Raw genomic sequence first — 27,683 nt, 5'->3', positions numbered from 1 at the left:
GGTTTCTGGAGAACATTCTTGATATTTGAGGATATTTTCTCCAAAAACAGGAAGTTTGACAGTTTCTCAGTGACAGATTACATGTTAAGTCATCGTGTCATGTATTGTGTGTAATCAGTGAATGTGAGTTTAACTTTGCACTTGTTCTGACTGAAGGTGTTGCAGTAAAAACCTTCTGGTTTCTTGTCTTTTAAGTCTTCCTTCTCCTGTGGTTGTCGTCCTAAATCCCAGGCTAGAAGCTTAAACGTTCGTCATCTGTTTTGATGGATAACACTTTGTGTCCGACATGGAACAGGCACATTTCAGACCCTTAAAAGCTCTCCAGCTTCCTTCAAGAGCCAAATGAGTTGGACACCTTTCTTCCCAGCGTATCATGCAGATGGTTTATGGTCCTTGCTTCAGAGAGGAGCAGGGGTGGAGGACAGAACGGGGCGCTGGGGAGTCGTTGCGATGTGTGCAGAGTGGCGTTGCAGAGATCATGAATTGCCTTTTTTGCTGCCTCGCTGGCTGGTGAGAGGACGGCTGTGTGACACTAATTTAGCAGTGTCGGCCACTTGGCTGAGTGGACTCGGGTGACTGACCGTCCTGATTCAGCCGCCTGATCAAAGGGGACAGGAAACGTGGAAGTGAGCTGTAGGAGCGGCGAAGACACTGACGTTTCTAGTCCTCACAGTTCCCTCCAAACTCAAGTGGACGCAGATTCACCTTGTTCTGAGCAGGTTTGTTAAATATCAGCCTTGAACAACAGAAACTTGATGCTTGCAGAACGGCTGCATGTTCTCTGCAGAGCCTCAGCGACGTCCTTTGGGATCTGATTTGGACCAGACTGTGTCACTCAGAGGCTTATAGCTGATTAGGAGGCGAATCTAAATCCTCCTATAGCGACGGATGCAGCTTAGTGGTCCGTTTGCTGCATTTCTGTGATTGTCTTTACCAGCTTGTGGAGAGGGGGGAGGACTGTAATCAGGGCTGCTTCTGGACGTGTGGGCCATCACCTGCAGGTCTGGATGGGCACGCACACTCCCCAAGTGATGCTATGTGATTGTCACAGCAGAAAACAAGTGCGCAGGGCCCAGTGCTGGGGGTGTCAGGTTCACCAGGGAGTGTGGCACTGATTAGATCCCAGCTCTTCAGGGAAACAGAATCATTTCTTGCAGCTATAAGAACCAGGGGGTGGGAGGGGGGGTTTAATAGGCCTTGGACAGCTCACAGTTTTCATTATCCCTGGATCTGTGACTGCAGCTCAGAGTAAGGGGGTTTGGGATGGTCTCTGGGGTCCCCGCTGCCTCGCAGCACCACCACTCTGCTTCCCTGAGAGCTCCGGCTCCTCGTGTGGACCGAAGCGGGCTAAGACTCCGGAGCTTCAGCCAAGAGAGACATGAAATCATGGCATGCATGTACGTGTGAGGAAAATGGTAATAAACACTCCTGACACACCACGGTTCCCTTCCACACCCCCCGCCCGCCTCGCCCACACCTTTCAGCACCCTCCGAGAATCGGCTTCCAACAGCCCGAGCCTTTAACAGCACATTCTGCTGCTGTTAGAGCGCGCACGGCAAATGCTGTTGATGCCTAAGGCCAGGATGCTCATGCATAAAGAAACGCCTCTTCTCAGCCAGCCTTTGTGTGGTCAGATGGTCAAAGAGGAACCAGCAAATAAAAACATAGAGGTTCTATTTTCTTTACAAAATTAAACACAGGCCCTCAGTGCACAGCAGTCACTCGTCGGGGTTTACTGGGCCAGCTTCATCGGGGCAGTTTTGTTGTCATAATGGAGATGAAACGGAGACAGAGTTGAACTTTTCAGAGTTTCTGCTAAAACGCTGCTTCCTCTGGTACCTGAGTGTGTGTGTGTGTGTGTGGAGTGGAGGATAATAACCTGAGAGCAGGAATGGGCATGAGCAGATGCCTCCAGCAGTGCTGTCCTTCGTTCTGGATGGAGCCACCCTCCCTGCTGCTCTTCCTGGCCACACCTCAGAGGCAACCAGAGACACAACAGAGTCATCCTGGTTTCTGTGATGGAGCGACTTTAGAAAAATACACTATTTTGAAAAACATCCAGCCAGCAAGGCCAAACGCCCCCATATGGTTTAAAAGTGGCAGAAAATGTGGCCCCAAGTGGGTTTGTCCACATTGGTTTAAGTGGACACTCAGTGGGTAGACTCGCTATGCTAGCCAGCCTCCCGGTGGACAGCGTAGTGTGCTAGCGAGCTCTGCTGTAGTGAGCTCCACTGTAGTATGCTAGTGAGCTCTGTTGTATCTAGCTAGCAACCTCCCCTGAAGAAAGCTAGCAAGCTTCACTGTAGCATGCTAGCGTGCTCATCTGTAGCGAGCTCCGCTCTGTTGAGCTAGCAAGCTTTGCTGTAACCAGCTTGGGAGCTCTGCTGGAGCATGCTAGCGACCTCCCCTATAGAGAGCTAGCAAGTTCTGATGTAGCACGCTACCAGGCTACCAGGCTCATCTGTAGCAAGGAAGCGAGCTCTGCTGTATTGAGCTAGGAATCTCTGCTGTAACCAGCTAGGGAGCTCTGCTGTAGCATGCTAGTGACCTCCCCCTGTATGAAGCTAGTAAGTTCCACTGTATTGAGCTAAAAAGCTCTGTTGTAAATAGCTAGCGAGCTCTGCTGTAGCATGCTAGAGACCTCCTCTGTATCGAGCTAGCGAGCTCCTCTGTAGTGAGCTAGTGAGCTCTGCTGTATTGAACTAACAAGCTCTGCAGTAACTACCTAGAGATTTCTACTGTAGCATGCTAGCAGCCTCCGCTCTAGCATGCTAGCAAGTTCATCTGTGGACAGCTAGCGAGCTCGGCTGTAACCAGCTAGGGAGTTCTGCTGTCCACCGGGTGACTGGTTAGCATAGCAAGCCTACCCACCTAAGCCATTAGCTGCGTTTCTATTACACATCGAAATTCTAGGAATTTCGAAAAAACAGTTTGGAAATGACACCGTTTCCATCCATCCATCCATTTTCTTGACCGCTTCTTCCCTTTCGGGGTCGCGGGGGTGCCGGAGCCTATCCCGGCTACTGAAGGGCGAAGGCGGGGTACACTCTGGACAGGTCGCCAGTCTGTCGCAGGGCCGCAAGCACACACCTAGGGACAATTTAGAGTCACCAATGAACCTATGAAGCATGTTTTTGGACGGTGGGAGGAAGCCGGAGTCCCCGGTGAAAACCCACGCATGCACGGGGAGAACATGCAAACTCCACACAGAGAGGTCCCAGCCGGGATTTGAACCGGGGCCTTCTCGCTGTGAGGCGAGAGCGCTAACCACTGCGCCACCGTGCAGCCCGACACCGTTTCCATTAAATTATAATTTTGCGATAAAGCACAAACCAACTCATCATTAAAAACACGGCAATGAATGGGAACAAGTATTTTTTTTTTATTTGATTCACTAAAAGGGAGCATTTGGGTGACGTCACAGCTCTGTCTGGGGCGCGCGTGCAGCTCAGCTTAAACCCAGAAGAGTGAAAAGCCTGTTCATTTGTTAAAAGAAAAAGCATTCTAACAACAAAGCATCTGGACCTTTTTCTCTGTTTGAAAACACAACATCAATTCAAGACTTCAGACTCCAAGCTGCAAAAGTGCAGCTGCAGATGATGCGATGAGGAATGGAAGAGCTGCATGATTCCGCATGACCCGCAATTTCTAAAGAGCTGTGACGCTCCGGACAGACACTTCATACCGAGAAAATTTCGAAAAGTGTTTCCATTACAGTTTTGCGAAAAATGTCTATTTCGATGCACCCCAAATACCACCTCCTCGAAGTGCAAAAACTTGTTTTCGAAAAATGCCAGTTTTTTTGAAATTGTGGTGTTTCCATTAGGAGAATTTATTATCGAAATTCCAATTTGCCAAATTTCAGAGTTAATGGAAACACGACTAATGTGGGCAAACCCATTTGGGGCCCACATTTTCTGCCTACTTTTGAAACCATATGGGGCCCACTTGGTCTTGCTGGCTTTCAGATGCTTTCAAATGTTGCTGCTTGTGGGATTTTTAGGTCAGTCATGATAAAATGTACATTTTCTTAGAAACATTCTTCGGCTTGCTTTGTGAGAAGCTTGAGTACCTGGAAAAAAGGTCTATTCACCTCTACGTTCAAGGTAAATGTATCAAATCTGCACCCATGAATGTTGTATATTTAGCATTTTAAGTAACAGGCTTTAATAATTGATTTTGTTCTGTTATTTTTGAATTGTCTCAGACATGTGCATTAAAAAAGTATTTATTGTTGATCTGATGTTTTCTCAGAGGTCTTTGATTTCTTTGTGGTTACTGCTCCCCTTTGTGTTCACGCAAAAGCGGCTCGGGAGTCATGCAGCTGGAAGCATCGCCTTTAATGTAGAAGAAGATGATGAAGAAACTGAGGATTAATAATTTATGCACACGAGCCACAATGAAAGTCTGGGCTTTCATGTCAAGAAATAGAGTTTTGTGCCTCAGAAAGAAAAACATAATATCAAGACCTAATTCCATAATGAGGGATCAGTAATTAGAAACATTATTGAGTAAACATACAATATCTAAATAATACTTTGGTAGAATACAATATTATTCAAAGGCTCTAAACTTGAGCCATCCAGACATAAATAAAATATCCATCCAAAAGAAATGTTTGGGTGCTTTTACGTCCAGAGTGTAGATGCTGGGAAGTGTTTACTCTCTGAAAGATTTAGGCAGAAGGCCAAAAGAAAGATCAGAAAAGTTTGGATTCTCAGCCCTCGTTGTTCTCCGGGGAGCAGCTTCAGTGGGAGTGGAGCTGCTCGCTCAAAGTCCCTCTCCTAATTTCAGAGAGATGTGAGGGTCTCGCTTAAAGGTCCGCTCTCCCAGAAGACGGAGAGGGAGGAAGGCCTGCAGCATGAGAGAATCCAGCAGAGAAGAACCACAGACCAACACTTCCCTCCAAACATCAGACATTTACCACTGTGGGTTCACACATGCCAGAAACAATACAAACAAACAGGTTTTGAAGGTCTGGAACAAGCAGCAACATGCAGGGAGAAAAATGTAATATTCATAAAAACAAAAAGTTAATATTTGTCTTCTTATCTGTTACATTATTTTCTGAAATCCAAAGTAGACCTTACTGAGAGTGTACAATCTAATCTAAAATAGGCAGTAGCATGGCGAGTCCTCCTTGATGCAAAGCTGTGCTCGATCCTTATCACTTTTCCCCGTGGTGCATCCCCATTACAGAGTTTTCAGAATCCTGACAGATTCCATACCATGCTGACTGTGATGTCACTAAATTATTTCATGGAACGATGATGCTCTCCTCACCTTGAGGGGGCGCTTGTGAACCCACAGGGGCTCGATGCTGCCGTCCTTGAAGAGGTCATACCATGAAAAACCAACCTTTTGAGTTTTTCGGTGTATTATCTGTCCAGTCTTCACTATAAACAACCCCAAAGTGGTATTTTGATCCGTTCATGCATTTTGGGATAATCCTCTAAAAACCTGCTCACTTGACAGCACCCCCTCCCATACCCACGAAAATGAGCGGGTTCTCACATGCTGATGTCACAGAGTGAGACCGCCCCTTTCAGGAAGAGTCTGCTCTGACAGCACCGCCCCCAGTCTAACACCAACACCCCATTTCTCTACGGAGCAAGTGCTGATTAGCAAAAAAACTTTAGACGCGGGGCTCCTTCAAGACACCCCCTGGTCAGGCACATTCTTGCAGACGCCGTGTGTATTTGTGTAGTGATGGCCGCGGCCACTGAGGGTATATATATGGCATGTGCATCCATCTTTGGAAAAAATTGGATATTAACTCTCGTTGGAGAAATGCGGACACGCTGCCGGCTCTTGGATGACATCATGAAATGGGCGGCACCTAGACGCAGCAGTAGGCATCACGCAGGAATCAAGTCGTTTTACTTTTGGGTAGAAAAAAAAACTTATGAGGTAATATATGATCATATATATTGATATAATTTACTCTGAAAGACTTAAGAAAATCATGGTACGGCCCCTTTAAAAGATCTATTCGATGAAAATTTTATTTTTGGTGTTTTTAACATTCATAAATGATAAAGAACATAAATTAAAAGAAAATTCTGATTAAAACTGCATTTCTGAGTATGTATTTATTCAAATCATTGTGAACCCAGAAGCAGATTCAAAATGCTGTTTGAAAAAGAATGTAGCTGTGATGTTGGTGCTACAATCGGTAGGCCACCAGCTCCCTGCTCTGCTCCATTCCAATACATCCACTTGGGAACGTCTCTGTTTTCCACATCTGAGCTGGAATCTAGATCAAAACTATAGATAGCTCTGATATTGATGACCATTTTTATTGAACTGCTAACATTTGGTTAACAAATAATCAATTAATTGATTTCTATGCCTACGATCCAACCAGATTTATCTGTCTGAAGTAAATTGTTAATCAAATCGACCGACTGTTATAAACTTGCTTCAAAATGAAATTTATTAATTATATTGATATTGGAAAATACTATTTGGATTGTGACATAGTAGATTTATTTTACTGTAACGTAAAAACGACCAATCACAGCAGACGACACAAAAACTGGTCAACCATCATTCCAGTCCAGTTGTGAATTCACAAAGTCCTGCAACCGTACATTGTGGTAGAGTGTTCTAATACTGTTGGATTATCCTGATGTGGAAAAACAGCAGTGGGCTGAACTTTATCAAACTCAAATGTAAATGGATTTTATGGATTTAACATTCATTCTCGTTTACTTGTTTGTACACATATTTATTTACACTTGATTATCTTGAAATACAAATAAATCTGTAAAACTTGACCCGCACTGTTCAGTAGCAGGTATTTCTCTCTGAGTCACACTGGTGGACGTTTGAGATCAAGATGTCCTGATCCATTTTAGGACAGTGAACCATGAATTATAATATGAATGGGATTGTTGTAAAAATGACTTGTTACACCCCTAATTGTTTGAACAAATGAAAGACGCGGGGCAAACGTTTGTCTCTGTTTGCTATGAAGGAAATATTCTGGTGTGTTTGCCCTTGTGTGTGTTTGTTTGTATGTGTGTGAAGAGCATGTAAAAGTTGAACAGCACTCAGAGCACATGCCGTCACCTGAAAAGTGAAAGATTCTTTTTTTTTTACTTAAAACTGTGAGTTTGACTCTAGCAGCGTCAGCCTCCATGAAGCTCAGTGCACAGATGTAACAAAGAATTCATTGTGATGCAAATTACAGATGTTTGTTTAGAAAAAGTCTCAGTAAGGAGTTCTGTAAGGACGACTGCTTAGGAGGAGGAGAATTTCTTGAGGGGAGTTTTTGGGCGTCACTCCTCTCCTGTTTTCCTCTCTCACAGGTGGGGTGGACAGAGAGATGAATGGAGCGAGGACGTGACCAGTAGCGGATCAGAAGTGGCGAGGGAGCAGATACTGGACGAGGCCCACAGGAAGAAGCTGAACAGAGAGAAGTAATCCAGCCGCCAGCGTTTGGGGGCAGTGCAGGTGGTGACGGGAGGGGCCAAGCCCAGCATGCCGGCAGCATGGAAAGGGTGAGGGAGCAGCGGCCTTTCTGCTCGCTGTCCAAGAGCCAGAGAGAGCGGGACAGGGACTGCGGCAGAGACAAGGACAGGGAGCGCCGCTACACCGCCTCCTCCACGGACCGGGACGAGGGGGCCTGCCGCGTGCCCACCCAGAAGTCATACAGCTCCAGCGAGACCCTGCAGGCCTTCGACCATGACCCTTCACGAATGCTGTTTGGAGGCAGAGTCAAGGAGATGGCCCACATGGAGAGCGCCGAGTACGCCAGAGCAGGTCAGTCTTCCCGCCGGGAAACTGAAGATAGGGAGGCTGCCTGCACCGTCAGTCAGCTGGTGCTGCTATGGGGACAGAGCTGTCATCACCTATGGAACATGTGTCAAAGTTAAGGCCCAGGGGCCGGATGTAATCAACCGGAGGGCCGGATCCGCCCCTCCGGGTGATTACATCCGGCCCTCCAGATCATTTTATTTTATTGTTATTAATGGCTTGATGTTATCTTGTGCTTTCTTAACTTGTATACTTTTTACAAAATATATATTATTTAGGGTAGGGTAAAATATTAAAAGTTATTTAAGGTTTAAATTGATAAATTCTGGAATAATATTCCTGCCTTTTTATTATTCATAATTATGTTAAAGAGTTAGGGTTACACTTTTTAGACTATTGTGGTATTTACTAAGATTTTTTGGGGGCAATTTTGGAGTTTAGCTAATATTTCAGCTGGATGCTAGCTGTTTTGGCTAATTTAGGCCTTTTTTGTTTGTAGGCTATTTTGGAGTTTGGCTAATATTTACATGCTAGCTGTTTTGGCTAAGTGAGGCCTTCTTTCAGTTTTATAGGCTATTTTGAAGTTTAGCTATTATTTCAGCTACATGCTAGTTTTTTTTAAATTTCTTTATAGTTTTTTTAGGCTAATTTGGCATTTAGCTAATATTTTATCTGGTTATCAGCTTCAACGTTTTCAGCTATCAATTTCAGCATCTTCAGCTATCATCACTAGAATTTTCAGCGGCCAAATTCAGTTTACAGCATTCCCAGGTAATGCTATATATATATAGTTCATAATTATGATAAAAAGTTACAGTTTTAAGGTTTTAAAAATTTAGCTTTATAGTATTCAATAAATGTTTATCCTGTTCCTTTCTTCATAATGTTATAAATGTTAGGAAAATTTGTTAAAATAAATGAAATTTCAGGTTTCAGACTTGTGAAAACACCTGAAGCAACAGGATTATCAATGCACTGAATGTATTGCATCTATGCAAATCTTAGAAAAATAAAATAAAAAAAAATAAAAATAAAAAACTGCAGTAATGTAAGTCAGCGGTGAAATCAACCCACAATTATTCTAAACGTCCAAGAAAAATCTGCTTCCCTGATCATCTGAAAGTCCTGAGCGTGCTGAGCTGAAGTCAGGAGAAATCAGAATCAGCCTCCTCCTACTGCCTGCTGGATCCAATTTCTGTAATTAAAAAATTTGAGGCTTTTTTTATGCCACTTTGAGCTCATAAGATTGCAATCAGAAAATCTGTCCACTGCTCACGTGGACTTTCTTCATGCTAATTGGTGTCCCTTTGAGAATCAAAGAGTCATGATGACGTAGAAGAACTGAAGGTTGTTTTTAACTGACTTTCCTCGGTAACAGCTGGCTCCTCACCACTGAGGAAAATGCCAAATTTAATGTCAGAGAACAAAAAAGATGTTTTTCTGCTCATCGTACTACAGTAGCAGTGTGTGTTTTCAACCTGAATCACAGATTTAATGAACTTGTCAGCCATATCTTTAATATCAAGTATCTTTATCTTTTCATATTTTTACATTATTTGTTGTTCAAATCAGTGAAAATCAAATAAATTTCAGCATCATTGATCTCTGTCAACCTGATAAAAAACAATTAAAACCTAATGTTGATAAAAATCTGGTGAAGGAATGTCCTCTGCAGTCTGTTTGTTGGAGAAACATCTGCATACCGTTGGGTTGAAGGTTGTTGCATGTTGCTGAGGGCAGGCGCGTCCCACGGCGGGCTCAGCTCTGCCGTGACCCCCCCATAACCTGCTGGTGTCCTGCCCGTTAACGGCCTTGTTGCCTGTCGTTCTCAGGGCAGACGTTTTCACTGAGGCAACTCGGGATTTGTGATCCACCGCCTCGCAGAGGCTTGGCTCTTGGCCCTGAGGCCGGCCTGTCCCACCCACTCAGCAGCTACTCAAGGGGACCCGCCGCCACAGAAAACCATGAACCTGTATCACCGGAACGTACCATCACTCTTTGGGGGACAGGGGCAAAATCTGGGCAGAATTCCTGCCTCTCCAGTCGCTCCAACTCGGCTCTCACGCTCACTGACACGGAAATGGACAATAAATCGGACACAGAGATGGGTGAGTGCGGGACATTTTCCTTTCCTTTATTTTAATATGCTCATTTGTTTGCAGCTCGTGTTTTTGGGGGTGTGGGGGGTGGGTATGTAGATGAAGCAGCGGTGGGCTGGATTAGGGCTGGTTGCTGGAGACAAGGCCCTGATTGGTGGAAGGAAGTGGAGGCGCGATTGGTGGGGCTGCTATCTGGAAAGGCATTCACAGCTGCCTTTGTTTGGATCAAAGGCACGATTCCTGCAGCATTCAGGGAAGAATGTGCCTTTCAGATTGAGTGCTTGCGAGTCACCTGGTCCTTCTCCACAGGAAGCCGTGGAGTTTGATAAAGTTTCCCCATGGGCTATCGTATAATCAAAGATAGCTTTGTGTGCCTCAGTCTGAGATTTTGCTCTGAAAGTCTGCAGCGGTTGACTGGGCATGCATAATGGCTGATTAAATGGGCACAGTGGTTTGAAGTGCAAATTCGATCATGCTGGAAACCTGAGGAGGAGGATTGAGCTTCTCTGTTTGAAGGGCGCAGATCTGCAGCGCGTCCAGCAGAGGCTACAGGATCAGCTTCTGCGTTTTTCATGTGTTCAGCCTGCTGTTTTCATGCTGGCCTCCTCGCACTGCTTCCTGAAAGTCACGGCCCAGCGGGCAAGCACCTTTTGGATTTCCAGGCTGGACTTTTTTCATGCTGAAGAGACTTTTCAGAAGTTGGGGCTGTGAAAGGCTCCTGACATCCGTCCTCATTATAGCCGAGGCCATCAACATTAAAACACAGGCATTGTAAAGCTCTAATTATTTTAAGAAATCGATGGTGTCAAAGAGTGGCAGGCAGTTCAAATAATTAGGGTTGATTACACTTTCCTGGCAAGAACATTAGAGAGAGGGCTAAAAAGGAAACTGTCTGGTGTGCTCATGCTATCAATTTTTATCCTGAAAACATTGGCTACAGCTTGACATTTGAGACAAGTCATTTTCTTAATGGCAGCATTCATCATTGTGAATTTGTCTCTGGGGGGATCTGAGAAAGCCGTGTACCTTTTCAAAATGCCATCAGAAATCAGATCCAGCAGTTAGTTCATGCATGTGGCCTCTGGCCTGCATACGTGGAGTCATCACAGCCCCGCGCTAAGCAGAGAGGAGCCTGTAAACACACGGCCCACTTCACTTCACATGTGCTGGAGCTCATGCCAGGGGAGAAGCCACGGCGCCGCGACCAGCTCTGCTGGAGCACGCAGATACACCCCCCTCTGACCCAGCTGCTCACAGCAGCGGCTCGCCCTTCCCGAGTCTGCTGCTGCCGGAGCTTTCTTCCCGGTAGAGGCAGTTTTCCTCTCTGCAGTCGCCCCACTTCATGCTCTTTGCCTTTTGTTTTCTTCTCTTAAGGACAAATTCCTGCTGCACTGCTTTGTGCAGGAGAGGCTCTGCAAGCAGGATTTAGGTTTTTGGAACTTTAGATCCCCACTCCTTCTTAGGATTGTATAATAGAGGGGCAGGTATTTTCTATAGATTCTTGTATGACTGGAAAAATACTGGATTCATCTGAATATGGTTCACAAGGTCACTATTTCATTCCATTTATACTGTCAGCGGATGCTTTCTTATCAAGTTTTCCATTTATAAATATAAAAGTAAAAGAATTAGGTGTGACAGATTACTTAAATTTTTTAAGTTAAGTCAGTATTACATTTTTTTCATTGTATATATATTTATATATATTTGTCAAAAAGAAAAAGGAAAAAGTACATTTAAAACGAATTAATTTGATGCCTATTGATGTAAATATGCATCCATCCACTTTGGCTCAAAAATGATCCTAATTTAACTTCTGAATGAAACCAGAAGCATTAGTGATTTTTTTATAGCTGTAATAAATGCAGGTGTCAAAGGGTTAAAGCTGCCTACAGAAAATAAAAATATTAATACTGAATAAAAAACTTGATTCATATATTTAAAATAAATATTTTAATTTCTTAAATCAAAAAGATTGTAAATAAATTATTTTTTTTAACCGAACGCAAACTTCCATTATTTATTAAAAACTTAATAAACATTTATTGCAATATATTATAGTTTAGTATATTTTAGCATTTTTGCCCGTCATTTTACACAAGTTCAATATTATTCACACTTTTAAAAATCAACCCAGTGAATAAAAATGTAAAAAAAATAGTAAAAAAAATGTTTTTTTTTCATATATTTTTTTTTCCTGTCTGATGGTTTCCTGGTACAATTCTCTCAGAGGTAGATTATAAAAAGAGCTATTTGATAACAAAATACATCATTAGAAATGATGTAGAACATGTAGGTCATTTATTAACTGAGACGTAGTTCAGATCATTTAGTGGTTTGTGGAACCATGTGAAGTGAACTGGATTTGGACGATCATTCTTTTATTTTCTATTTTTTCTGTGGGTTTTTGATGTTTTTTCTTGAGACGACCTCGGCAGGCTGGAGCTTTTGAATGAAAGGAGTTGAATAAGTTCTCTGCTGGGCTTTGATCTGGCTGATCCGCACCACTGTGACCGTCACATTCACACGCTCAGGACAGGCGCCGCAGATCCAGCGTGAAGCCGCTCTCGTAGGTGCGCCTTCGATCCGCGTGGTAGCACGTCCCTCTGAAGCTGCGCCTCAAACTCAACGCTTTCACTGCATTTTCATGCTGCACAAATCAAATAATCTGCCTTACCAACTCCTATTGAGTGGAGTTCATCTGTTCCATTAACAGCACATATGATTTAATCTATAATTCACTACTCTAACCCCCTTTGGTCAAACTATTTTTAGATAAAATCGTTTTTATCATCTGGATTCTGAGCCAGAACTAAGACAAACCTTCTCTCCGTCCCACCTCCATACATCTTTCTCTCTTCTTTTCCTTTGTCAGGAAGCATTGCACTTTTGACTTTCACTATTTAATGAAGCAGCTCAGAGAAATGACCCATCCAAAGGTTTCTATCAGCTCAATATGCATGCGGAAGCTCCGACAAGGGGCCGTTCAGCCCCACTTATTCATAAATGAACTCAATATTTCATTCTAATTTGCTCTGTTCTGCAGAGTGTTTGACACAGACTAGTCCCAGAGCTGGAGCACACTCTCCGAACACGGCAGCTGCACATGTTCACCTGTGCCGGAGAGGGCTGTGCCCCTTTCAGCGTGCACCCAGAGCGGCCATGAGTGGTCATCTGGGTCGTGTGCAGCCGCTAAAGTACCCACGCAGGACCGTGGAGCTGAAAAAGGAAGTGGTTGGAGATCTGTGGAACATGAACTGAACCGCGTTGTTGAGAGGAGACAGACCTCCCCATCCAGTTAAACCCACGTCAGACACAAACAACCTCAAATGGATTAGAAGAATGAAGAATGCACACATGCAGAAAAACATTGCTGTCATTTGAATTGATTTGACATGTGCTTTGTTCCTTATTGTTGGAAAGCAGAGTGAACCATTAGCTGTCTGGGTTCTGTTCCGGGTCTGCATCTGGAGCCGCTCAGGCTTGGCTGTGTTATCTAGGTCACGGTGGCGGTGGAGTCATGTGGGGACGCATCACGCCGCTTCTCTCAGCATTCCGCTCATTGTTGAGGATGAAGGTAGAGCTCGGAATAGACCTGATGCACCGACTTCTATCAGGGTCTTCACTTGTATCTAAAAATTATTCTCAAGTAATTTTATATATATATATATATATATATATATATATATATATATATATATAAATGTGTGTGTGTGTGTAGATTTATATATATACATATATATACATATATACATGTATATATGTATATATGTATATATGTATATGTGCATGTGAAAAAAATTATATAATTCTTTTCTCTTTTATATGTGCCTAAAACAAAGAAAACGCGTGACCAAAAACCTTTTCTAATGTCAAAACTGGAACCAGAAAATCCAAACATCAGTTTCACAGCAGCAGCCTCATTTACAATCTAAATGACTTTAAAAGATGTCTCATTTTCTATGTAAAACATTTGTAATGGTAACTTTTAGCTTCCAGTGATGGAACAGAAACAGCTTAATTCACAGAAAGTGAATTGATTGATTGATTTGGTTCAATCCACAAGTTCATCTTTTAAAATCTTTTTCAGTTCAAGAAATTTCTAATCATGTTTTTTTCAGTTTCATTAATTAAATGTTTTTTTTTTGTTTATTTATTATTTTAATCTTTGACATATCTAGCGGCTTAAATTTAGCAATGTTAGAACTTAAGTTGATAATAAATATATAATTACAAAAGTAACATTAATTAAAATAAAAATAATTAAAACCAACAGGAAAATGTTTATTGGGTGAAAAATAATAGACTTCAAGAAAAATTATTTATCAGTTTGAATAACTCATATTTATTTCATAAATACAATTTGATTGCATGTAAATTCTTAATTATTATATTTTTTTTAATATTTGCAAAAACTCTTGTTGATTTTATGCCTTCAATCTAATTTTGCAAAAGTGAAACATCTGATATTTAAAGAACACACATTTTCTTACGTGACCCAGATACATTTGTTTCACATGTTTATCACACTATGAGAGAGTGTGAGTATGCTCACGGTTTGTGTAGACCCTAGGGCCACTGGAGGGGGACTGTGGACCTAAAGGTCTTCCTTTTCACCTGCATGTCTCAGTAAATGCTGGTCGACATGAGCTCTGCATCTCTGCTTCAGACAGGGTGTTGACGTGTGAACAAACTTCCTTTGTTGCTTTAAAGGCAGCAGGTTCATGTTATGGATCCAGTTGTTCCAGTGGAACCATGGATGTGTTTTTTTACGGCTCATTTACAAAAGCAGCAGATTGAAGGGTCACTGTTGCTCCTGTGCTGCGTCCTCGCGGATTCAACAAGCTTTTCATCAGCTGACAGACGACCTGATAGAAAATCCTGCAGAATTCTTCTATGCTAAATGTCGCCTCATTATTCACATGCTGCCAACATGAATGATACATTTTAATCTGCACACAAAATGCATAAAATCACTTCATCTAGAATCAGATTTGTCTTGTCAGATTTGTAATCACAGCCGTTGGCTGTTCAAACTTTAAAGAAAAATATAATAAACAATATTTAAATAAAACATTGATAAAATAATATTAGAGTAACTAAAGCCATAAAGCATTGGAATAAAAAAATTATAACTTAGGAGATTTCTTTTGGTTAAAAATATCGAATTCCTTTTTTTTATTATTATTATTTTTTTAATTTAGAGGGAAATGAATAAATAAAATGAAATAAAATATAAAATATAAAAGACGTCACTGTAAACCTATTTAATTTCTGGATTTATTTTATGAAAATACATTAAATTAATATTTTACAGTTTTTTTTTAATTCCAATTTTTTTGTGGTTAAAATACATCAAAAATATTGTATTATCTAAATTGTATTTTTAATGCTATTTTTTTCTGTGAATCCCCAAAAAAATCTAAACTTAAAAAAATGGACACTTTTAGCTAAAGTGATAAAAATAACCAAAAAACCCTCATGATTTAATTTTGACCCACTTATGGAGGACTTTGGGGTCACTTGTGCATTCATAGTTTAATATACGTTTCAAGTAAAACCAGCTGGAAAATATTCAGACAGATTTTCTATTCTGCTTTAAGTGATAAGCACCAATAAAAACTGATAACTCCAACAATAACTGACACGATTGGCTGAGAGGAAAAGCAGGTTTTTACCTCGTTTACATTTTTATTTTACTCTGTAGCATCAGCCAGCAGTGGAATGGAACGGAAAGGAGTTTCTGTCTGAATCCATAGAAGCTGCAGAAATGATGGTACAAATCCTAAACTCTCCGAGGAGAACAGTTTACAAACAATGTCGGTGATGAACTGATAAAATGGAAAGCTGGTGTGAGCCACGCGCAGACGTTAAAGCAAACTGAGAGGAGGAGATGCTGCAATATATGCTCTGCAAACCTGATGCTGCTTTGGCCTTGATGGAAGGGATTCTGAACATGGTTTCTAGAAAAATCTTTACTTTAACGGGCGTGAACTCAGTTTCTGTAAACGTACATGCAGTACAGCAGACAGTCTGCATGTAAAGTCCATGAGCAGAAACCAGGCCAGAGCCCTGTGGACGCAGAGCTGCACGGTTCAGGAAGGTGCTGAGGAGGACTCCGCCCTGACAGGACGAGTGAGCTGAAGAGCTGCTGCAGCCACAGGCAGCCAGAGACCTGTACTGTGCTGCAACGTGCGTGAGATGCAGCACAACCTGATCATCTGTTGAGGCTGGATTTACATCCCTGTTCAATGGTCATTGCAGAAGTATGGTTACAAAACATGCTGGAGTTGGGACTTCCTGATGTTCCAAAGAGCAAACAGGCTCACTGGGAAGAAGAAGAAACCATTTGTGGACATTCATGAGTTCCCATCAAAGTCCTGCAGAATTGTAATATTCCAACAGCTAACCTGCACCTTAATGTCTGTTACCACACAAATTAAAATCCACCCGGGATGACCGGAGCACTAAACAGTTCATTTATAAAGTAGCACTTTCAGCACTTCTTTAGTTAAACAGATTTTGAAAGAAAATTGTAAACGCTCAATAAAATCAGTAAAAGATAGGGCTGAGTATCAATAATGATTTCCAGAAACGTTTCGATTCAATTCACAAAAGCCTGGATTGATTTCTTCTCTGATTTTTTTATTTTTTATTATTATTTCAATTCTTCAATTCAATTCAATTTTGAGTTTACACATTTATACACATTTGTGTGGAAATACATTAATAATCTACTATATGATTTGAATATATTTATATTAATCTGATCCAGTTCACATACTGTAAATGTATCAGTGAAATAATGAGATTGTTAATATCATCCAGTGTTACATAGATTCTCTAAAGGAGAAGTTCTAACTAAAATGTTCAGATCATTAACATTGTAAACATTGTTCTGCTTCTCCTGGAGGACGTTTCAGTTTGGACACTAGGTGGAGATCACGCTATAGCTGCACACCTTACTGCAGAAGAAGAAAGTATGAGGAAAAAACAATATTTTAGACCACAAATGGTTACTTAAAAAAATATTTCCTTAAAAGAGTCTAGAAATTAAACACCTGTGAGTTTATGAAGATGTTCATTTAGTCAGAATTTATGTTTAGGTTGACTGAGCGTTAGCATTAGCCGTCCTATGGGAAATTCCATTAAACGTTAGCATCAAGCTAGTGGACTTTAGCGTTATGTGCTAAATCGATTAAAATTTTTATGAATCGATCATTGATCTTTTAAGCTTAAATTGATTCAAATCGATTAATTGATTTTATCAACCGAGACCTAGTAAATGAATCAGTAAATTCAAAATGCTGTTTTGACACAGATGAAAAACATAAACTTGACAGCTGTTAGAGTTCACTTTGGAGATAGTGAAGTTGATTTTTGATTGAGCGTCCTGAGCGTCCACATCAAACTCCACGCACGCAATAAACAAACTCCACGCACGCAATAAACAAACTCAACGCACGCAATAAACAAACTCCACGCACGCAATAAACAAACTCCACGCACACAAGGAGCGTTCCACCGGCGCAGGACAGTCTCCACGACAGCTCCTCTACTCCTGCACACTCGTGGAACCTCTTCTCCACGCCCCCCTTGGAGTATTCTTACGCTCCTGTGACCTCTCCTGCTCGCATGTGAAAGTATTCTTACGCCCCTAAAACTAGTTCCGCCCCTTGGTGGAGGACTGTGTGCTCGTGGAGCTTCTCCTGTGCACGTGAATAAAAGACAGAAGTTAATAATCATGATAATACATATAATAGACATAGTAACATTTCAAAAGAGCAGAAAAGACTTAGATGACATAGTAACCTTATAAATAAGCATAATTAAAACAAAAAAATGTTAATAGCTACTTAAAAGCTAACCTAAAAAGAGGAGTTTTGAGGGTTTTCTTAACAGGAAAAAAAGAACTGCCAGCAGGAATGGAGCAAACACTTTAGGCGCACTGGTTCTAGAGCAAACATGACTGACCTCAGATCTGCAGAATCACATCACAGCGATCATGTCTGCAGTCTTTCTTGACTTCTGATGCTGGGCTTCAGCTGGAACTGGCGTGGAGACATTACTGCAGCTGTGTCTGTGTTCTCTGCGTGCTCATGACCTTGTGTGACTCATTATCTGTGTGTGATTACTTGGGCTTCATGAAGGTGAGCGATCTTTACAAAGAGCAGGAAGGAGTTATTTCATCCTGCCTTCATGCTTTTTCACTTTACTGTAACTCCTCCCCCCACAGGTGTTTTTCATGGCCACACATAGCAGAAGTCATGATGTTCTGAACAAACTACATCCAGTAACAGAACTGACCTCCATTCTCATTACTGTCCAGTCACAATACCGAGTATTGTTTGATGAAGACCATGATCATGTGTATATGAAACTTGTGAAACTCTGTAAATGCTTGAATTGATGTCAGCATAAGCCTCAGCAGGTTAAAGAAAGCCCAGGTTGTATCTGAAGTACATTCAAGCTCTTCTGTGATTGAAGTGATGCTGAAAATGTTTTTTTTACTTATTTATTTGTTTTACAGACATTTTTTGATGGAATAGGCATTTGCAAGTGCTTCCTTGGGCTTTAGACAAGGAAGGAATTTATCTTTTTTCTTTTTTTTATTCTTTTTTTTTAATTAGTATTTCTCCTTTTAAATCAATCAAACTGTCTTGGACAGACTCTGTTTGAATGAATGATCTTCTTTCCATCATCAGCTCTGCTGCACATGCACTAAACCCTCATCTGTTCCTAGTGTCTAGTTCAGGTTCTGGAGAAGAGAAGATGGTATCTTCACATTGACTGCAGTCAAATGAGCCGCCGTTCACATTTCTGACAGCTGGACATTACCCAGATTGATGGATGTTTTTATGTAGCAGCGGTGAAGATGTATGCTAGAGAGACACAGAGCTATCAGAATCAGACAGGGGGGATCAGGGGCGGAGCTCCAAAAGCCACGCCCCCTCAGAGAAGATTTTGGAAACAGGCTTCAGGTCAACATGAAAAATGTCTTTTTAAGACATTTAGGTTGTGGGATTAGTTTAAAGCTTCATAATCATAAATAAAACACTACTGGGAATGTTTTTTGCTCTAAACACAACAAAATTGTCATAGGGGGACTTTAAAAACTGATACTGAAAATTAACTTTAAATTATTATTTTTAATTAGTGTGTGTTGCTGGAATAGGTTTTTGTAAGTGCTTTTTCAGGAAGTTGCTTAATCAAAACCAAGAGGAGGTTTATGGATGTTGGGTGGATTAGCTTTCTTCTGCTCTTATAAATCTGGATTTCATTGTTTTTAAAAACTGTCTGCATGTGAAGCTTTTTTATCAACCTTTTTCCGTCAGGTCAAAGTGCAGCATCTGACTGAACATCAACACCACCTTGGAGATGGATTCTTTCTTCCACACAAATGTTGACTGCCTGCAGATCAATATCCCAGCCTTCATAAAACATGAATGACTGCATGTAGCAGAAACAGAGAGGCCCTGTTGAACTGCGGCTCCCAGCAGAGAGGGAGCCCACACGCTCCTGGAGTCGCTCTCCTCAGCTTCACAAAGCCGTCCGCTCTGTTTGGGGGATGACGCCCGTCATCCTCACTTTAACATCACTCCTGGGCTCTGGCCTTACATTCAAAGCTATGGAGGGAAACGCGCCTCGCATTGACCTTTGATGGAGGGAGGCTGCTGAGGATGCACACGGTTCCTCCTCTCTGCTGCCGGTCGCAGGCCCGCCGTCTGCTCACATGCTTCTGCTCGCTGATTCCTCACGCCAACAGCGCCCGTTAAAGGTTAATCAAATCAGCAAAGCAGTCGTGGCAAAGTATGGTGGAGCCCAGCGAGCAGCAGAGCTTTTAGGGGGAGCATGAAAGCAGAGCAGGCTTCCTCGAACACTCTCATCTGAACATCTTATTTTGATTTTCACACTTCGTCTCTTCAAAATTAAAGGAAGACGTGCACACAGCCAGGCGGGGCGTCACGCTGACGGAGGTGACACGCCATCTGTCAAACTCCTGCCTCACATCCGCTCCGTGTATTGTGACAGTGCAATCTGCCTATTGATCGCAGCGGCAGAATCCTTCCTCGCCGCTTTAATAATTCAATATTGCACAAGATGAACACGGAGAGAAAAAATAACATCAGAGAGCGCTCTCCGCCGCGGCCGGAGAGGCCGGCCATCTGCGGCGGGTCGGGGAAATTGGCAGAGAAAGGAGTTTGATGATCATTGATGGGAGAAGGTGCGTGTGAGCTTCATCCCGCGTCTCCTCATGAGGGGAGGCACTCTTTGATTGCCATCATTTACTGTCATCACTCGTCTGCCAGCTGGAGCTGTCAGCGCTTAAGTGTTCACACTGTAAGTGCTCAGGGTGACAGGAGATGGAGGATTCAGAGACAAATGTCAGAGCAGGTGTTGTGCTTATCAGTCACAGGAAGGCTGCGACTCCGGAGCCGTTCGGGAGTCTTGAGGGGTCGCCGGCCTCTTCCTTTGCAGAACAAATGTCAGCCGCACGTGAACTTCTGTCAGGACACACAGCCGTCGGGTCAATAATGGCGCTTCATGTCAACAGCGTGATGTACCTCGGACGTGAGATGTCAGTCATGTTTTTGAAGGAGAATGAGTGACACGTGACTGGAAAGATCCCCCCCCCCATACACACAGACACGTACAGAGCAGGATCTGATTAGACTGGAGTGTCTGCTTGTGTCATTCTGCACAGTGATGAGGGAAAACTGTATGAGGTCAAATCAGGATCCGCTTAAAGCAGGGGGGCAAAACCCAAAACACACCATGTGTCACGGGTCGAACAGGATAAACATTTATTGAACACTATAAAACTTTAAAGCCGTAACTTTTTAACATAGTTATGAACTAGTTATATAGCATTACCTGTAATAATGTGAATGCTGGAAGCTGAACGTGGCTGCTGAAGATGCTGAAATTGATAGCCAGCTAAAATGTTAGCTAAATACCAAATTAACCTAAGAAAAAAAAAAAAAATACAAAATTAAATTAGCCAAAACAAGCTAGCATGTAGCTGAAATATTAGCTAAACTAGCTAAAATAGGCTAAAAAATCTTAGTAAAATGCCAAAACAATCCAAAAAGCTAGTAGAATGCCAATTTTTAAAACTTTAAAACCATAACCTTTTAAGGCAGGAATATTATTCCAGAATAAATCAACTTAAACCTTAAATAACTTTCAATATTTTACTCTACATAAAAATATATTTTCTCAAAATTGTACAAGTTAGAAATGAGCGCAAGATAACATCAGGTCATTAATAATAATAAAATAAAATGATCTGGATGCCAGGATAGAATTTCCCGGAGGGCCGGATCCGGCCCCCGGGCCTTGACTTTGAGGCGTGGTTTAAAATGAATGAAAAATAAGATTGTAAATTTGAAAAAAATACAATAAAATTTGAAAACAGTTTTAAACCTGAAAATACATATTGTGAACTTGAAGGAATTATTGACAATTTGAAAAAAAAATTGAACATTTGAAAAAATTGTCAAAAACTTAAAAGAAATATTGAAAATAATAAGAATAAAGAATAAATAAAGAATAACAAATGAGAGAAAAGTGTGAATTTCTTCATATGTGTCTGAGAAATGTAGATAAATAGTGTTGAGAATGTGTAGTGAGGAGTCCTCTCTGTCACCCCCTGGGAAACTGAGACCTGAAAGGGAAGATTCAGAAAAGCAAAAAAACAAAAAAAGAAATAGAAAATTCAAAACAACAGCTCCTATTAATGAAAATAATATTTTTTATATGGTAATTTTGCATTTATAGTTTTTTTATTCAAGTTTTCAATACTTTTTTCACATTTACAATATCTTGTTCAAATTTTTGAGTTTTATTACACATTTTCAATTTTTCTCCAATTTTCTTTTTTTTCAAATTTACAATATCTTGTTTTTAAAAATCTGTTTTGGTTCACTTTAAGCTGATCCTGATTTGACCCCATAGAGCTGATTCTGGGTTCATCCTTTTCCTGTGAGAAGCGTGACTTTTGGAGCCACTTTGATGGGAGGAAGTATTTGGAAAACGTCTCCCTAATTATTGGATTTCTTGTATTTGCTGCAGCCCATTCTTAGGATGTAAAGATAAATGAGGCTGCGTGATGGGGGGGCACGTCTGTGGGTTTGTAATATTGATGCTGCGGGTCACTCATGCTCTGAATCCTGTTTGTGTAACGATGCAGGTCTGCAGCAGCACAGAAACAGCTCTGAAACTGTCCGGATCTCATCTAGAGGAGCAGAAACTTTGATTTAGGCCCAATCCAAACTCTTTCCTTCTCCCTATCCCTCCATTTGAAGGGGCATTTTTAGTACAAGTGGTCTCAGGAATATTTTTTTTTTAATCCGCTCCTCCAAGCGGAGGGATAAAAAGTCCTCCGTCGTGTGGGTAAACCGCGTCGCGCTGAGAAGCGCTTTTCTTCGTGTGTTTGCGATCTGAAGTCCAGAAGTTTCGCGAGTACTGTATTTTCCGGAGTATAAGTCGCAGTTTTTTTCATAGATTAGCCAGGGGTGCGACTTGTACTCAGGAGCGACTTATTTTTTTTAATTTTTAAAAATGATTTTTAGACATAAATAGGTTCATATATTTGTTATTTTCCCAGTAAACACAGGTTGTCCTTTAGCGGTTGTTTACTCTAAAGACCACTAGAGGGTGCTGCATCTGAGTATAAGCATTTGGTACTGACCGTTGTTGAAGAATTTTCGTCCAAAACCAACATGGAAGAGAGTCTGATGACTTTCCTTCTAAAACTTTGATATCTTTCTTATACCGACCAAAAGATTAGCATTCTTGTATTTATGTATTAGTTAAACTGGGTTTGGTGGATTTGTTCTGAAACTTCAGACTTTTCTCCCAGAAGTGCGACTTATACTCCAGAGCGACTCATATATGGTTTTCTTCTTCTTGATTAGACTTTTTTTTTTCTTGCGACTTGTACTCTGGAAAACACGGTAATGACTTTTTGTCGTAGCATGACCTTTTTGAAGTGATAAAACCATCGTTGTTATGTATAATTGAGCACTAGAAGCTCCATGCTAACGCTAGTGGACTGGCAATTATTGGTGATGCTCAAATCATGAGACACCATTTTTTCATGTTTCTCCGTTTGGAGGGCCAAATGAAAAGGAAGGGAATAATTCGGATGGGGCCTTAAAAGGCTGAAATTTGTTCAGGACTTTTTCTCTTCGAAGGAGAATAAATCAAAGTCATTTCCATTTATTTAGAAATTGCTGCTCAATATTGCTGCTATAAAAGCTTTCCACTGGAGTGTTGGTGAGCGAAACGCACTGGCAGGCGTCCAGTCACTTAGTTTATCTTCCTTCTCGGTGTGACAGATGCCAAAGATACGTTTGACCCTCAAGAAATGTCAGCGCACCGTCGCCTGGCGGCTATGCCGTAGCGTTCGGCCAACTCGGAACCAGCATGCGTGCAGGATTGTGCAGGGCGTGTTATTACAAGCAGGAATCACTCTGCTCCTGTCAGAGACGACTGTTTACCGTCCTCGGGAGAAAATCACTCATTTCATTTCATCACACAAGTTAATGGAGTGATCAGATTACCTCACAGCATGGAAATGGAAGCAACACTATTTTTATGCCCAATGAATATTAATATGTGAAACAGGAATTAACATTGGTTTTGTTATTATCTGCTGTGCAGTGATTCCTCGGCGTCTGTGGGATGCAGAAGGTCTCACAAGGCGGCGTGCACGTGCCGGTGATTGCTTGTAATGAGAATAATCAGAAGTCATTTTGTGCCAGCCTGGAAACAGAGAGAAGAAAGCGGACAACCTTGAAAAGACGGGCCGTCACTGAGGGCTGGTCAGGATGTACTCCGTTATCTGGATCTGGTTTTGTTTCATGTGCGCTGAAATAGATTTTCCGTCGTGTCCGGGATCCACAGCGCCTCTTCAGATGTCGTCTGCAGACCTGACCTGCCTATCAGATTGATTTAGTTCCACATCTCCTTTTGCGGACTCAGGAGTACATTTTACATCTCTGACCTCTCTGCTGCTGTACGATAACAGCAACAAAAAAAAGATATCTTAGTTTCCTTTTTTTGTTTCCAGCAAAAATGATTTTCCTATCAGGGAACAGCAGAGAAACCACAGTGAAACCCCCATTCAGCTCCAGCAGTTGAGTTAAGTGACCGAGTATAATGATGTAAATATGTGCAAACATGCTTTGTGTTAATTGTGTCGGGCTGCTCTCATTTCCTTTTTGACAAGTGGAATAAAAGACACATCTTTGCTGCAGATTATTATACCACATCTTTTCATCTGAGCTGGAAATGAGTTTTAGTCTTTTATACACACGGATAAATGTTTCATTAAAGGCTTCGGCTTCACTCAGGATTTCAAGGAGTTTACGTCATGAAAGCATTTCATCTCCCAAAAATGCAACAAATGAACATATCTCCATCCGTTTCCTGCTGATACCTCAAACAGTTTGGTCAAATTTGTCTGCTCTAATCAAATGTTAGTCTGTACGCTGCTCCCCAAAGACGGAGGAGTTTCTGATGGACAGCTCCTCCTCCTCTGTGGATGTTTTCCAGCTGCAGCCAGATCTTCCTTAACCTTCGTCTTTTTGTGCCCATCAGAGTTCCAATTGAGACTAATTCCTAAATCTTGTAAAGAGACCACCTCTTCATCAACATTTACTATTCTAAAGCTGTTCCTGTTTTACTGTAGAGAGGAGATGGAACCACAGACACCAGAAAACACAATGAGAAAACAGAAAAAAATATAAACAAACACTGATATTATTTTATGTGTAAAGCATAAATTGAGCTGAAAACTGTTTTAAAAGTAAACAAGTGTTTTCTGTTTAAACAAAAAGTTGACTTTTACCCAAACAGACAAATGAAAGTTTGTTCAAGAGGGGGAAGCAGAATTTACCCAACAAACAGAACAAAAATATAAATAATAATCAAGCAAAAAAATATGAAACTTTTTTGGATGTTCACATAAAGGGAAAGCTTGAAAACCTGGTTCAGAGGACAGAGATGTCTCCTCATGTCTCCTCATGCACAGGGAAAAGTGTGACAGGAGTCTATATGCATGATTTACATGTTAATCTGCTGCTCAGTGTTCATGTTTAAGTGCAAAACTGAATATGTAAAGACATACAAATACTAATACTATAGCTTCTACATACAAATACTATACTAATAATGTAGGTTTTATTTTAAATTATTAAACAGATTTTTTTTTCGTTTTTTTTTTAAGCAAAATAAAGAAACAAAAAAATCTAAAATAAAACCCTTTAAATACATTTAATATTTATGAAATGTTTAATGTAAATAGTCTTTTAAAGCACTTATATTTTTATTTTTTATATTGTAAGTTATTTAGTTTTATTCACTTTTATAATTGAGCAATTTGTGACTTCCACGCATTGTAATTTATCATGAATCATTTAGTTTTCCTTTTAAAGCCTTAACTTGTGTAAAAGAATTAACACAAACACTCAAAGTCATGTTTTGTTTTTTGCAACATTTTTCAGCTGAAACGTGATTGTTATCTCCTCATTTCCCTGATATCTTTGGCTGCTTCTCGTTGCATTTTTGCAGAAGTAATCTGGAGGATCCACGCCTCATCCAGAAAGAGGAACAGGAGCGCAGGAACATAAGTAGATTGCTAATGATGGCAGAGGAGACGCTTTGAGTCACGGCCACTTGTGTGGCACTCGCAGCTCTCATGACTCATCTCTCCCAGCTCGCCGCAGATCCGCCCGAAATAATCTCCCTGATATTCAAGCGAAATTTGGCAGGTCTGCTTTCTGCAGGAGCAGCATCTGATCAGCCTGAAGTCTGAATGTCTGCATTTTTTAAGTGTGTCATTCACGCTTAAAATAGCTCAGAGGAAGGGGGGAGAATGGATCAGTATTCCTGCAGCGGGACAGTCGGAGCGAGCTGCTAAAGGACGTCCTAATGCACACATGGAGAGACTTCAGTGCATGATTGGGAGAAAGCTCCCACACACTGTTTCCTTAAGGGAGAAAGGTCAGTATCCAGAGGAGGAAATGGTGAGCTATTGTTATGATTGATCACACGGCGAGGTCCAGGGAGGGCGCAGTGTCACTTTCATTGTCAAGCTCATTATACTACAGAGGACCCCCCCCACCCCCCACCCCCACCAGTCTCCCATGTCCTCTATCCTCAGCTGTAACGTGAAGGAAGCCTTCCATGGAGCCTTCAGGAGGAGACAGCCTGAAACCTGCAGAATGCACATTTTCACTTTAAACACCAGCGAGGAACTCAGCAGGGAGCAGAAATGAAATCATATATATTTCAGCGAAGGGGAGGCAGATTTCACTTGCAGTATTAGCAATAGTAACAGTCGACTTTCAGCAGCGACAATGTGGAGAAGTGCCAAATCAATTAGAACAGAGCAAAACTGAAGCGTTGTAGCCAAAGGCAGAGCTGCGAGACGTTTGGAAGGATATTCAGCTCCTGATTAAAAATGAATGGTATTACAATACATAAATCTTTGGCCGAGTGCCCTGAGCAGAGCATCCCGAAACTGTGGTCACTTCAGAGCAGGGGGGGAGGGGGGCATCAAATATCCAAGAAATGAAAGCGCGCTCAAGTAACAGACTGCTCTGTTCAATTCATCTAATCACCAATGCAAACCTAAGCACTTTGCAGATATGGATTTGAGGCCAGCGATGGATACGTGTAAACTGATTCAAAGAAAACATGTTCTCCTAAAAACGGCTCCTTCACCTGCTCTGCTGCTCTCCAGACTTTACCTCAAGCCCCCAGCTCACCGATAACACTACTGCAACCTTTACAGCGTATTACTGATATAAATACTAAGTAATGGATGGATGGACGGCCATTCAGCTATCCGTCCATGTCAGATATACACTATTAGTGCTGTCACGCCATTAATTGTTGTATGCGATTAATTAATCGTGACTTGTAATTAATTAATCTAACTCATCGATTTTATATATTTTTTTACCTAATAAATGCAATGAAAAGCCTCATTTTGAGGTATTTTCTTTCAATTTTGTGACATTGTGTCACAGTAGAAATAAAAATAAGTGTTTTTATGAAATTAAAGACTTCCATCTTTACTTTTACACCACCAAGGGGGATTTTGTTTTTAATCTCAAACTATTAAAAAAAAATGCCTCAGGTTCAGAGTGTTCGAAATATTAACATGAGGAAAAACTTTTCTGAGAAATCACAAAAATATTGACCGCAAAATTTTTATTAACAACATAATTCATATGTTGGCTTACTTTATTCCACAGTTTATCACAACAGCAAGACAGAAGAAATAAAACGAGTGATTTAATAGTTTCCTTTAATCTGGTGAATTAGATCATTTTGAAGACGGAGATGCAGCAGAAGAGAAAAAGAGAAGAGAATCTAAGGAGGACATGAGACGCAGAGGAATTGAACTATTTAGACTTTGTTTCTTTGAAGCAAACTTTAGTTTCATCATCTGGACAAAACCATCGGGAAGAGGTGAACTTTCCCTCTGAAATGATGCTTGTCTATTTTCTCGTGACAATCTTTTTCCTCAGAGAGGAAAGGGTCGGTGCACGCTGGAGCTGTTACCATGACAACGCAACACCGCCTTTTAAATAGTCTGCCTTTATATAACAGGACTTCTAATAGTTGTAATATTTATTTTTTTCTTTAAATCACCGTGGCTTGAAAAGGGATAATGCCCATCCAGCTGTGCATTATCAGACATGAACAGACTTCACAGAAGCAAGAAATTAACACAATTAAAATAAATAAATAATGGAATAAAATGTCAGTAATTAATCAGTTGTGATTAACGCAATTTTTTGACA

General features: G+C 41.2%; 1 protein-coding gene across 8 annotated transcripts in view; it reads left to right on the top strand.

The window, feature by feature from the left end:
- The window catches only part of si:dkey-237h12.3 (teneurin-3), a 210,027-nt gene that overhangs the window by 9,242 nt on the left and 173,102 nt on the right, over nt 1-27,683 (top strand). For all 8 annotated transcript variants that reach the window (XM_024262578.2, XM_036213790.1, XM_036213789.1 and 5 more), the window contains exons 2-3: nt 7,315-7,768; nt 9,595-9,870. In XM_024262578.2, the coding sequence (XP_024118346.1) occupies nt 7,498-7,768; nt 9,595-9,870 (547 nt within the window). In that variant the 5' untranslated portion in view covers nt 7,315-7,497. The remainder of the gene's footprint in view (nt 1-7,314; nt 7,769-9,594; nt 9,871-27,683) is intronic.

This window comes from Oryzias melastigma, linkage group LG10, assembly GCF_002922805.2.
Source record: "Oryzias melastigma strain HK-1 linkage group LG10, ASM292280v2, whole genome shotgun sequence".
In the NCBI taxonomy this organism is placed as follows: Eukaryota; Metazoa; Chordata; class Actinopteri; order Beloniformes; family Adrianichthyidae; genus Oryzias; species Oryzias melastigma.
The sequence above is the reverse complement of the archived record's forward strand: the minus strand, read 5'-3'. Positions and strand labels throughout refer to the sequence as shown.